This window comes from Penaeus monodon, chromosome 1 (assembly GCF_015228065.2).
Source record: "Penaeus monodon isolate SGIC_2016 chromosome 1, NSTDA_Pmon_1, whole genome shotgun sequence".
In the NCBI taxonomy this organism is placed as follows: domain Eukaryota; kingdom Metazoa; phylum Arthropoda; class Malacostraca; order Decapoda; family Penaeidae; genus Penaeus; species Penaeus monodon.
Window position 1 is genome coordinate 3,659,592 of NC_051386.1, and position 12,500 is coordinate 3,672,091.

Genomic DNA, 12,500 nt, shown 5'->3' on the forward strand with positions numbered 1-12,500 from the left:
TCCGTCTCTCTTCTCTCCACTCTCTTTTCTCTCTCTGCTCTCTTCTCTCTCTCTCTTCCTCTCTCTCTGTCCTCTCTCTCTGTCTCTCTCTCTCTGTCTCTCTCTCTCTTCTCTCTCTCTCTCTCCCCTCTCTCTCTCTCTCTCCTCTCTCTCTCCTCTCTCTCTCCTCTCTCTCTCTCTCTCTCTCTCCTCCTCCTTCTCTCTCTCTCTCTTCTCTCCCCCTCCCCTCTCTCTCTCCCCTCTTTTCTCTCTTCTCTCTCTCTCTCCCCTCTCTCTCTCCGCACACACACACACACACACACATGCACACAACGAACACAAAAGTATGCAGAGCTTTTTTGTGATTATCGATAATCGGGCATTGATAACTGATGCAAACATGTTTGTGGGCACATGTACTTATTTCAGTGAGAGACAGAAATTTAGTTAATCTTAGTTTATCATGAAATGACCTGAGGCTTCATCAAATCTTTCCTTTCAACCATTTGAGTAAAATGATTAAGCAAGTGTGAACCCTTGCCTCTTTACAAATAGGTCCACCCATCTCACACATTCAAAACTCATGTCACACTCCAACCCACCTTTATGCACCACAGCAATTTTCCTCTGTAAATCCCGCATTCCTACTATGCTACCCAAACTTTACTGAGACCTTTTACCCTGCTTTTTTACTTGTCTTATCTTCTCCAACCCCCCAACCAGTCAAACCCCTCATGGAATCCCCCACTTTTTCAATTAACAGCCTTTTTCCCCTTCCTCAGACACATATATACCCTCTGTTTGATTTAAGTGCCCTGTCTATCAATCCTCATCCTATTCCATTACTTCCTCTCTTTCTATGCCTTTCACTACCATACTAGCTTATAATGCCAGATGACCGTTAAATCTAAGACATTTTGTTTAAATAAATAACTTTAAATCCATTCCACCACAATAGTTTAACCATAGTGCTATACGACCTTTGATATCTGGGGGCATTTATTTGTTTAAAGCATTATACATTAAGCAGATGTGTAGAGACTTAAGCAAATAAAATCTTAATCATTCTTTGCAGCCTTAGAAGACTCCATAGTGATTCTGGAGGAGGTGAAGGAAGCAGACCCTTGGCTGGGGGAACGGGCCATTGAACTTGAGGTGCTGTATGATGGCCATGGGGAAAGTGCAGCATGTAGTAAGTCTCTGTGCCTTTTAAAGGCTTTACCTTTGTATGAGAATATTTTGGATGTGCAATATGCAAAATTTGTTATGGGACTGAAAATTATTTTATCAATTTTATTAGCTATGTAATTTTTTTCAGTGTATCTTGCTGAGCATTTAAGCCATTAAGTCTTGTCCATGTTTTTTTCTCAATGTAGATGGTCCCAGGGATCTTTAACAAAGAGTCCGTTGTTGAGCCTACCGGGCCTCACTTATTTTTCCTATTCCTTGAATTTTCATGTATTTTTTCTGTTGAAAACAGTTATTAACCCAATGCTGCCGGGAAAAATCTGTGCCATATTTTTTGGTGGAAGTGTCTGACATAGATGGCTCTGCTAGTGCTTAGCCACAAAGGAGTCCTTAGTAGACCTTGTGGCCTTACCTGATTTCACCTTGCCTTGAATTGTCTGGAAAAACTTTTTGTTTCTAATACTATGAATAGTTATTTTATTGTAAACCTTATAATTACCAAAAATGTTAATAACCATTAGTAACAGCAAAATAAAACAAATGTAAAATATTTTTGTAAATCAAGGAAAAGGGGTAAATGGGCATGACAGGCAGTACTCAGAATTGGGGTCTTTGGTGACTTAGTGCAAGTGTAGCCAATTATGCATAAAAAAAAATTAATAAAGTAACTCACAGCATGGCCATGTTTTGTACATACCATGCCATGGGTTAAAATAAAATGTATTTTATTATAATAATGTCAACAACAATAACAATGATAGTAGTACAAGTAAACCTTTTCCCAAATATTCAAGGAATGAGTTACATATTTGAGTCAAGTAGGCCTAGTACCTGACTCCACATCAAGCCCAAATTTTTCTGTGTTTTTTTTCTTCTTTATCTGTTACTTTTTGTCTTGTTCTTGTATGTATGGATCTTGTTCTGAATTGCAGCAACCTCAGCCCCGCCACCTCAGCAGCAGTCCAAAGCACAGCCATCCCCTCCTCCACTTCGGCAGCAAACCCCAAAAACAGCGACGGCCAGTGCAAAAGTATCAGCAGCAGCAACAGGAACAGCAGCAACAAGCAGCTCAGCAAAGACTTCAGCGACAGCACAGCGGCAACAAAAGCAGAGGCAGCAGCAGCAAAAGCGAGCCCGCAACGGGAGGCGCCAGCCAGCAGCAGCAGAAGCAACAGCAGCAACAGCAGCAAGCACAACAAGAGGAGTGAAAAGGAAACAAAGGACAGGGTTCAAGTCGGGGCCAGACTAAGGGTCAGAAAACAGTCGAGGGGAGGTTTGGCGGGGCAGGGCCTCTCAAGTACAGGAAAGGGTGAGCCACTGAAATTTTTATTCATATATCAGGGATTCATTTATTTTATTTTGTTGTTTCTTTGGAGAGTAGTTGATATCATTGATATTTTATATGTTACTGTGAATTGATTAAGCAACTGTTTATATTTTTGAGTCCTTTTTTATTATGTAGAGATTTGGCCTCTAACCTTTTAGGTCTTGTGTGCTGTTTTATGAATGAGCCACATCAGTAAAAAGAGGGGGAGAAATAAGTGTTGGTATTGTTCTTCTGCAATTAATTTGGCCAAAGTTAATTGAATAGAATGGGTTTAGGTATTATTTTTAGTCAAAATGAGATCAAAACCCTTATATCTGTTTTTGTTTTCGAGGGTCATGCGATCGTTTAGTGCCGTTTTAAAAAAAAAACAAAAAAAGTTTTTCACCATGTCTTCAGAGAATATCAAAAATCTGATTTTGCAAGCACTAATTTATATTTTTCTGGTTCCATTGAGGCAGACATTTATTTACTTACTATTAGTGTCCTAATGGAAAAAAATAAATACGATAAATGAATATATAATGTGAGAGAAAAAAACTTTTTATGCTGCTCATCTAGATTGAAAATTGAGGCCACTCTATATTCTATGCTTGAACTTTATGTATCTGCTTGTGCTCTAGATGTATATTTCATTGTTTTGGCAAGTAGCTATTGCTTTTACAAGAGATGCAATTTTTACTACTTTTGCTAAAATTTGTCTCTGGAATTTTCTCTTCTTCTCTCTATCAATGTCTCCTATAATTTAAATTAGAGAAGTACCACTGTTATTGGTATTATTTATTTATTTATTAATTTTTACTCTGCCAACAGATCCCAGATAATGATATTGAGATTGTCTTCGAGTGGGACCCAGCAAAGGTTATTGCTGAGCGTCAGAGTGTTGATGAATGGGTAGCTCATAATGTCATAAGTATGTTGACCAAGAAAACACCTTGCCGTTTATTTGCTCGGTACAGGAAAGAGAGGACTGGGAACATGGAGGTTGAGAAACTGAGAGAGATCCAAAATGCATACTCACAGCTCAAGTAAGTAGTTTTGTATCAGTATTTTGTCTGTTTATTCATTCTTTCATTTAATAGAGACTTATATTAGGAGTTATATTGCATTACTGTATATTTAAACTTGAACTTGTATGAATTTGATACAGGGAATCTCTTATTATATGTTGCCCTGTTATTTGTTGTATTTTTCTGGTCTATATTAATGAGAAAAGGATCCCCAGTATTGACACTTGTAAGGTTTCCTCCCCATACTGATTTAGTTTACATAACACTTACATAGATATCTAATTTTTGGTACAGAAAAATGGTTTTGGTAAACTGTGTCGCTGAAAATCTTCCAAATTAAAAATTACCATGAGTCCATTTTCGGGCATGTACAAGACGCAGTTTTAAAGATCCTGAAAGGAGACCGCAAACGTCTGCCAGAAACCGCAAAGCTTCCCTGTTAGGGCAACTCCATGCATGAAGTGGAGCATCTGGTATGAACCTGGATGTCTCTTGTGTTATATTAATGAATTGAGTATTTCTATTTAGCTTTTTATATTTAGGTGATTTCACAGAAGACAATCTTTTTCTAATACTAGATATTTTGAATGACATAGGTCTAGATGTATCAACTTGATTATCTTGTCATATATAAATATGCTTTTTCCATTCATTATATTTGACCCCCCAGAGATTAAGGAAATTGTGAGTGTACATTATCTCACAAGACCCATCAACTATTTTGATGATTTAGTAATTTTTAATTTCATCATACAGACAGCAGCCTACAAAGGCAGTGGGAAACGCACATATGCAGAGAGAGCTCGGGGAACTTGGTCTTGAGCCAGCTGCACTCGAGGTTATGCAAGGAAAAACACAATAAATTTGTAAGTACTTTCACTGCAATTTTTTATGTAATTATTTTTAAAGAATTAGATTTATATTAATTCAGAGTGAATGAGATATTAACATTCTGTAGTGATTTATATCAGCATTAACTTCCCTTTTTGGTTTCTTGTTGCTGTTCATTTTAGTACTTTTCATTTCATTGAATTATATTTTTTTGTTTTTCAAGTCAAATCGCCAAGAGTTGTATTCTCTTATGGATCTGAATAAGGAAGGTCTCGAACATTGAGGAAGTTGAGCAGGGACTCCAGCACATTATAGCAGATGTCATAAGCAAAGATCCCCAAGTCCTTGACTGTGTGCGACAACTGTAAGTTTCTTTTCTTTGTATTTAAGGCAGTGTCTTCCCAAATGATAGGTTATTAGTAGTTTAAGATATCAAAAATCCTGTGATTGAAATTTATCTTTATAGTCCATTTATCGAGAATACTGCCTATCTCAGCCACTAAACGTTTTCATTAAATGAGCCCTTTCTCTTTCTTTTTCCAGCATGAAAATTTTGTAAGCCTGTTTTTGAATGCAACAAAGCACGCAAGCAGATGAACTGACCAGGGTAAAATGGTCAGTCCCTGGACCCAGGCCCCAGTAATGATCTTTGTGCCAAATATGAAAAATATTTTGAGTATAAGAACCTGGCTTGGAAAACTAAGCCCCATTCGGTAAGTTTTCTACAAATATGGATGTTCCTTTTGTTGGATGTTGTTTTTTGTTTATTTTATTTTCATGGAGAAATACTGTGACTGGTGCAAATGATACAATCATTTGTTTTGGGTGATTTGCCCCAACAGCCATACTTTTTAAATCAAAAGTAGTACTACTGAATTGTAATCAACAATTATTGCTATCACTCTTTTCTCCCTTCAATGCTGGCCATGAATCGCGGTGAACATCAAGGGGTTCTTTCCGTGAAGGGTTTTGTCATACGGACAATACATATGTCCATTTCTTCAACTACTGCCAGCAGAAATGGTTGGGATGCACCACCACACTACTACAGAACACAGCTGGTGATGATGAGCTTTGGGAGACAGCTGGGAGAGGCTTGGTTTGGTTCCTTTAAGCAAAATTTCTTCTGAACCTGATTTCGCTAAAAGATTTGTTTTTAAAAGTCCATAAATTTACTGTATATATCACATTATTATAATTCCAGTTCAGTGAATTCTTTTTATTAAAATATACTCATAATGTGCATGATTTCCTCTAATATCAGTGTTCAGTAGTTTTTGGGAATATTGAACATGATAACATGTGTCATTCAGTATGTGTGCTTCTCATTTTTTTCCATGTAGTCAAAACCGTTTTATGCAGAGGCAGATCCGCAGTGAATTAACAGAGATGGCTGAGATTGCATCTGTGGAGGTGTTTGCTGCCAAATTGCGGAGCTTTTTCCTAACTCCCCCAGTCAGAGGGAAGACGGTGCTTGCCATTGACCAGGGATGCAACATTATTCAAATAATTATACAAATAAAGAAAATGCATGATATGCAGAAACTCATAATAATATTGAAAAATAATCCAAGAAATTATAGTCCATATTATCAGATTTTAGACAACATAGGACAAAAGAAAAAACTATTTTAAAATATTTTTCTCAGGCTATGCCAATGGATGTAAGATTGGTGTGACAAGCCCAACAGGAAGAAACTCCTCACAACAACAATCTACCCTTTCCGTGGCAATCAGCACCTTCAGGTAGAGGACTGGTGCAAAGACCACAATGCCAGACCCTTCGGGAGATTTGTGCACAAATACAGGTGAGAATATGAATTTTTCTTCACAAAGGGGTTTAGTATTTAAGGGTAATTGTTATTAGATTGTGAAACTTTTTGATTAGTGATAGTCAAAAAGAATTGAATACTACTCGAGAAAAATAGTTTTGGAACTTTTCATAGATCCTTTTAGTTTTTTATTGGGTTATTAATATTCATATTCTTTTGATAACTTTATATGGTTGCGAGCTCTTTTGCAAAATTGGTAATGGAACAGGATGCAGAGAGACAGAGACTTATCTCACACGCCTCATCGCTCAAAAGTGTTTTGATCCTTATAATGTCCAGTACACCATCATCAATGAAACGGGAGCATCACAGTATTCGGTCTCCCCAGAGGCACGGACTGAGTTTCCTGGCCTGGACCCCAATCATATCAGTGCTCGTAAGTTGTGGTCGATTCTTTTGTCGTTATATCTCACTTCTTGTTTCCTTTCCCTTTTATCATTCTGTTGTTGTCTTTATTATGTTGTCGTCTGCCATATTGTTGGGAATTAAGAGCGTTAGACAGACCACAATATTCTATGTGGTCTTTATTTGTGAAGGAAAGATGAAGATTAATTTGTTTTTTGTTGTTTCTTGTTTTACAGTGTCATTAGCCAGGAGGTTACAAGACCCATTATTAGAGTACATCAAGGTACATCCAATGCACATGGGAGTGGGCATGTACCAGCATGACATACCAGAACGTATCCTGCATGCTTCTCTAGACTCAGTCATGACGGAGTGTGTGTCATTTGTGGGCGTTGATATTAATTCAGCCTCCGAATTTGTTTTAAGGTCAGTGCCAGAAAATTTTATGATGGTTTTGTATTTATTGATGTATTATGATGTGTGTTTTGCACTGCTTACAGTATTACACAGTGATTTTAATAGTGATCATTTATGCAGAGGATTTGGATATTTTTTGTTTATTAATGATGTAGGACAGACTTCTTAGAATATTTGTTAAGGTAGTTATTATAAGTGAATGTGTTGATGCTTATTTTCTAGGAGGATGTTCGCTTTCTCTGATAACTAATTAAAAATTTGCTAAAGCAGCATTGTTCCTTAGCTTCAGTGGAACATGAAATTTTTTACTTTACTTTTATTAGATGTAATTTTCATCTTTTGTACAGATTGCAACACTTCATTTATACTATTACACTTAAAGCAAATCAAGAACTTAGTACATGTTCTGGATGTGAGCTATGTCTTACAGCACCACGATTACATTCATTATTATTATGCATTTACACTTATTGCAGATAAATGTTTTGTTTCCTTCTTGGAGAGAATTAAATTATTAATTCAAATTAATAAGAGAGAGAGAGAGAGAGAGAGAGAGAGAGAGAGGCAGGCAGGCAGGCAGGCAGGCAGGCAGGCAGGCAGGCATTATGTATTTGTTTATATTTGTGTTTGTGTTTCTCTTACTCAGTTGTATCAGAACAGGAGGGAGAGTTGAACCCAGAGGACCTGCCTGCCATATTCAAATTATCATGGAACATTTTCAATTGTATATTTCTAACACATAAAACATTGTCTTGAAAATTATTCCTTTCATAAACAGTCCCGTCTGGAGAACTAAAGCTTTTAACATCCTTGTCACCACATTTTGTTAACTTTTTACTATATCCTTTTGTTTCTCTCATAGAAAACACAACTTCTACCTTGTCTATCTTTGCCACTTCTGAGACATAATCAAAAAGTATAAATGTTACCCTATTTTCTTGTTTCATCCAGTGTTGCAAGTTCTAATTTTTTCTTTCTTTATAGTTCTAGTCAATTAAAACTGGTATTCATCAAGTGGCTGTCAAATTAACTCATCTCAGTTTAACTGTATCCTTCCCTAGTCATTTTGGTAAGTTATGTGAAGACAGTGTGCATGCAGCTCAATGCATTGTGTTGAACTAGGTTTTATTTATTTATTATTATTTTTTTTTTTTACATATTTAAATACAGAAGTCCAGCAAGAACAAAAGTAAACACAGGTTGGGAAACTTGATCAAGACCTGAAATCTTTAAAATTGCATATGTAAAAGGCATTCTGTCTTCTCACTAATGCATATTGACAGCATAAACACAGATGAGTAGTGTTAAGCGTGAGCATTTCATATAATAATGATGAAGCAAATCAGATGTAATCAGATGGACATCCAAGCGATATTTGAGAAAAAAAAAACAAGTAGTGACCTGCACTTAGCTCTCCCAAACTTCCCTTCTCACCAGGCTCACCACGACCTCCACTTCAGAAGATCCTCCAGGAGCAGTGGAGTTGTGTGATTCAGAGTAGTAATGATGAAACCTGTAGTTTTCAGTTGCTATGAAACAAAACTATTTTATTTTATTCTCAAATATCATTGTTGATATCTTTTATTACTTTATCAATGTGGATTTTTTTTTTTTTTTTTTTTTTTTTTTTTTTTTTTTTTTTTTTTTTTCTAAAAACAAAGTTCATATGTTTAATTTTTAAACTTTGTTTCATCAGCAAAAGTGAGAAAATGCATAAGGTCATATAATTACAGACATCCAGACAGTGTCACAGAGTGAGATACACAAACAAAAGGTTTGCCATAGCTCTCACAAACCTACATGCCACAACTATTACTATACTGGATACCCAGTTAAATACAATTATTGCTCTGGTAAAATGTATATGGTTTGCATTGAAGCTGAGAACAGCAAATGGTATGGATTGCCTATGGTGATGAAAAGTAATCCATATAAATAACCAAATTTCCCCACAGCAATTCAAATTTTGTGTATTTTGAAGGTAAATACATATTTATTTCTTGTCCAGAAAACTGTAATTTTTCTCTCTTTTTTCAGGAAACTCTCTGGACTGAACAAGCCAAGAGCTGCTAATATTGTGGAGTACAGAAAGACAAAAGGCCCCTTTATAAACAGGGAACAGCTGAAGTCTGTGAAGGGTATTGGACCCAGAACATTTGAACAGTGTGCAGGTTTCATCAGGATCATGCCAGAGACACTGGAAATAGAAATTAACAAGTAATTAGTCTGTGTGTTTCTGTACACTTTTGCTCAATTTGCATGTCATTTAAGTTGATTAATGGAAATATTGTTTAAAGAGAGAGAAAAAAAATGGCTTTGCTCCTCCTTTGTTCATCAGGCTAGGTGTAAGAAGAATTTTACTTAGGACATTTATAAACAAATGCTTGCCCTAAATCTCCATTTTCCAATAAACAGGACACCACAGGGAAAGAAGCGAGCAGAGAAGGAAGCTGTGAGCCCACTTGACCGCACGATGATTCATCCTGAGTCTTACGGGGCTGCTATGAAGTTCCTCAGCATTGTGGGAGTACGACCACAAGATATTGGTGCTGATCACTTAATTCGTACTGTAAGACATTTTATACCAACTACAAGTAAGTTTTTAGTGTTTTGATTTCTATTCCTTACCGATTACTTGAATTTTCTTAAATGATAATCCGTTTCATCATATAAAGTTATAATGATAGTGATTTGAAGGATTTTGCTTATAAACACACTAAAATATTTTATGATTAATTAATGAAGCTACTAATTTTCAAGCATTTGAATACACTTTTTAAATTTAAATATCATTCTTCCATCACAGCTTTAGATGCCTTGTCTGAGCAGTGTGAGACAACGCTCCCTACTATGCAGCTTATTGTTGAGGGTCTGACACAACCTCTTGATTATGATATTCGTGCTCAGTTTGAGAAACCACTTTTCCGCAAGGGGATTACCTCCATAGATGATGTTGCTTTAGGAACTAAATTAACAGGTAAGATACTAAAAAGTACGCACTCGCTCTTTCACTCACTTATTCCCTTATTCATTCATTCATCCTTTCTTTCTTTCATTTATTCACACTCACTCACTCGCACACACGCGCACACGCACACGCACACGCACACGCACACGCACACGCACACGCACACACACACACACACACACACACACACACACACACACACACACAACATGTTCTCTTTATCTCTCTCTCTCTCACTCTTACTCCCTCCCTCCTTCCCTCTCTCTGTCCCTCAATGTCTTTCCCTCCCTCCCCCACTCCCTCTTTTCTCCTCATTTCTCTCTTCTTGCTCTTTCGTCCTGGCTCCTTTTTTCTTCTTTTTCTTCAACTTCTTTGTTATAGAAATAGATAATTGTATTTAAGTTTGTTAATATTTTCTAAATCAAACAAGCATTTATATGAAATAAGAATTCACATTTATATTTGTAATTTTCTCTCTCTCCTCAGGTACAGTGAGAAATGTGACCCACTTTGGTGCATTTGTGGACGTTGGCTTAGGGAATGATGGTTTGGTCCATGTCACCAAGATGGCTGGGGTGAGGCTGGAGCTCGGCAACATTGTGGAGGTGTCGGTCATCTCTATTGAGAAGGAGCGCGCTAGGATCGGCCTCATGCTAGAGCGTTTGATTGGTTGAGGGGAATGTGAAGGAAGATTATAAGGTATTCATTTACAGGCCATTTGATTTGATTTTTTTTTTCTTTTCTTTTCTTTTCTTTTTCTTTATTATTATTATTACTCTTCTATCTTTTTTATATTATAATTATTACTGTTCTATCTTTCTTTTTTTCAATGATCCCTTTCAGGCAAGTTATTGCCTTTTTTAATGTAAACAGATAAACAGCTGTGCCTTCTCAAGACGCATTAGATCGTAAGCTGTCTTTAATGGAAGACAGTAAGTCTCTTTGACTTTGTCACTAGTATTTTCTTTATGATTTTTTGTTGTTGTTATCTTAGGAATTATTTTATTATGTTGGCCAGTCATCCTGTATATTAATTACAGAGTGTAGGTGATCTCCCCTATTTCTTTTTCCTTTCTACCTGCATTTCTGTTTTTCTTCTCCCCTTTTTTTTTTTTTTTCTTCTTCTTCATGTTCTTTTTTTTCAGTCTTTCATGTATTCTACTTTGTAGTATGATATTCATTCTGTTCATCTTTTTTTCCCCCTTCTTTTTTCTCTCACTCTCTCTAGCTCTGTGTTATTTCTTATCAAATATCCCCCATCTTTTCAACATAAGATGGTTAACTGTAAAGAACAAATTGTTGCTTTTGAGAAGTAACAACCCTAATTACTCCACAATAGAAAAAGGGTTTAGTTTATATATTTTTATGTAAAGAAAAAAAAAGAAAAGATTTTGTTATTTCATATAATACAGTGAAGTTTTGCATACTGATACCTCTTTGCAAAAAACATGTACACACATTTAAACAGTGCATGTATGAAATAGAAGTAGCTGTTATCCTTACGTCAAAGTGGATACCTCATCCATTCTTTGTGTCATGTAGATCTATGTTGCCATCAGTTCTAGTGATGGTTCTATAAGGTAAAGGTGTGTGGAGCGAGTGGCATTGTGATCGTGTTCATCATACAGATCCCGTCATACTTTGTCATGTCATTATTATTCACCTTTTCATTCTTATAGTCTTCCCTCTCTTTCTCTCATGGTACTCCTCTTCATCTTTCTCCTCCTCATTCTTCTTCACCTGCTGAGTCTCCTACAAATCTTACTCTTCCTTGTTTTCTTCCTTTTCTTTTTTATTATCCTCCTTTTCTACCACTCTTTCATTATTAGTATGTACTCCATATTCATCCAGCATTTATTTGTGCCATTACATCACATGTCTTCAAAGATTTTTTGAATTTGTGGTTCACAGCAGTTTTAAACTGCTCAAGGTTGAAAGTTATACTTGTCTGTATGTTTCTATATTGGTTTGCAAAAATATAAAGGAATTTTATCCTTTGAATATATGGGGCACTAAACCCACTACAGTATTGCTGTTGTTATAAAGCACTACTGTTTAAAAAGTTGTTTGTTGTAAGGCATTGCTGTATAAACAAAAAACAACTATAGACTGAAAACTTTGTTTCTCAACCTGTTACAGTTATGGTGTTATTATAAAACTTTTTTTTTTACCATTTGAAGTTGCAGCTCTTACATTTGAGAGTCTGCAGTTAGTTAATATCAGAGAATAGCCAAAATAAAAGTATAATTTAATTAAGGACTCTTCCATTAAATGGAACTATGCAAGGTGTAACAAGAAAGAGGAAATGTTTACTAGTGTTGATATATATTTCTGAAAAATGTGATGCTGAATAAGATTACTGTGAACCATGCAAGAAGAAAGGCTTTTCTGGTTGCGAGATGATGTCTGAAGTTGCCCTAATGTCAATAGCATTTAAAGTCTGTGATGTTTTAGCATATTAAACAATAGTCTTTTTGTTAATTTTAATTTTACTGTAGTTATCATCATGTATGAATATAATGGAATTGAATTTTCCAGTCTTTGCCTGAATTTCAACAAAATTTGAAAAGTTAGAAAGAAAGTACTTATTTAAGTATGCCCAAATA

At 35.9% G+C, this 12,500-nt stretch overlaps 1 protein-coding gene across 1 annotated transcript; it reads left to right on the plus strand.

Annotated features, from left to right (window-relative positions):
- Window positions 1-1,744: 1,744 nt before the first annotated feature.
- Window positions 1,745-11,949, plus strand: LOC119575671 (S1 RNA-binding domain-containing protein 1-like). The gene is given in 18 exon segments (XM_037923302.1): window positions 1,745-1,782; window positions 2,100-2,476; window positions 3,115-3,134; window positions 3,305-3,519; window positions 4,098-4,308; window positions 4,310-4,347; window positions 4,598-4,696; window positions 4,973-5,045; window positions 5,298-5,431; window positions 5,676-5,818; window positions 5,979-6,078; window positions 6,169-6,175; window positions 6,345-6,540; window positions 6,746-6,935; window positions 8,964-9,143; window positions 9,342-9,520; window positions 9,733-9,903; window positions 10,381-11,949. Coding segments are annotated over 18 exon segments (2,559 nt in total). The 3' UTR covers window positions 10,569-11,949.
- The last annotated feature ends 551 nt before the right edge of the window (window positions 11,950-12,500 follow it).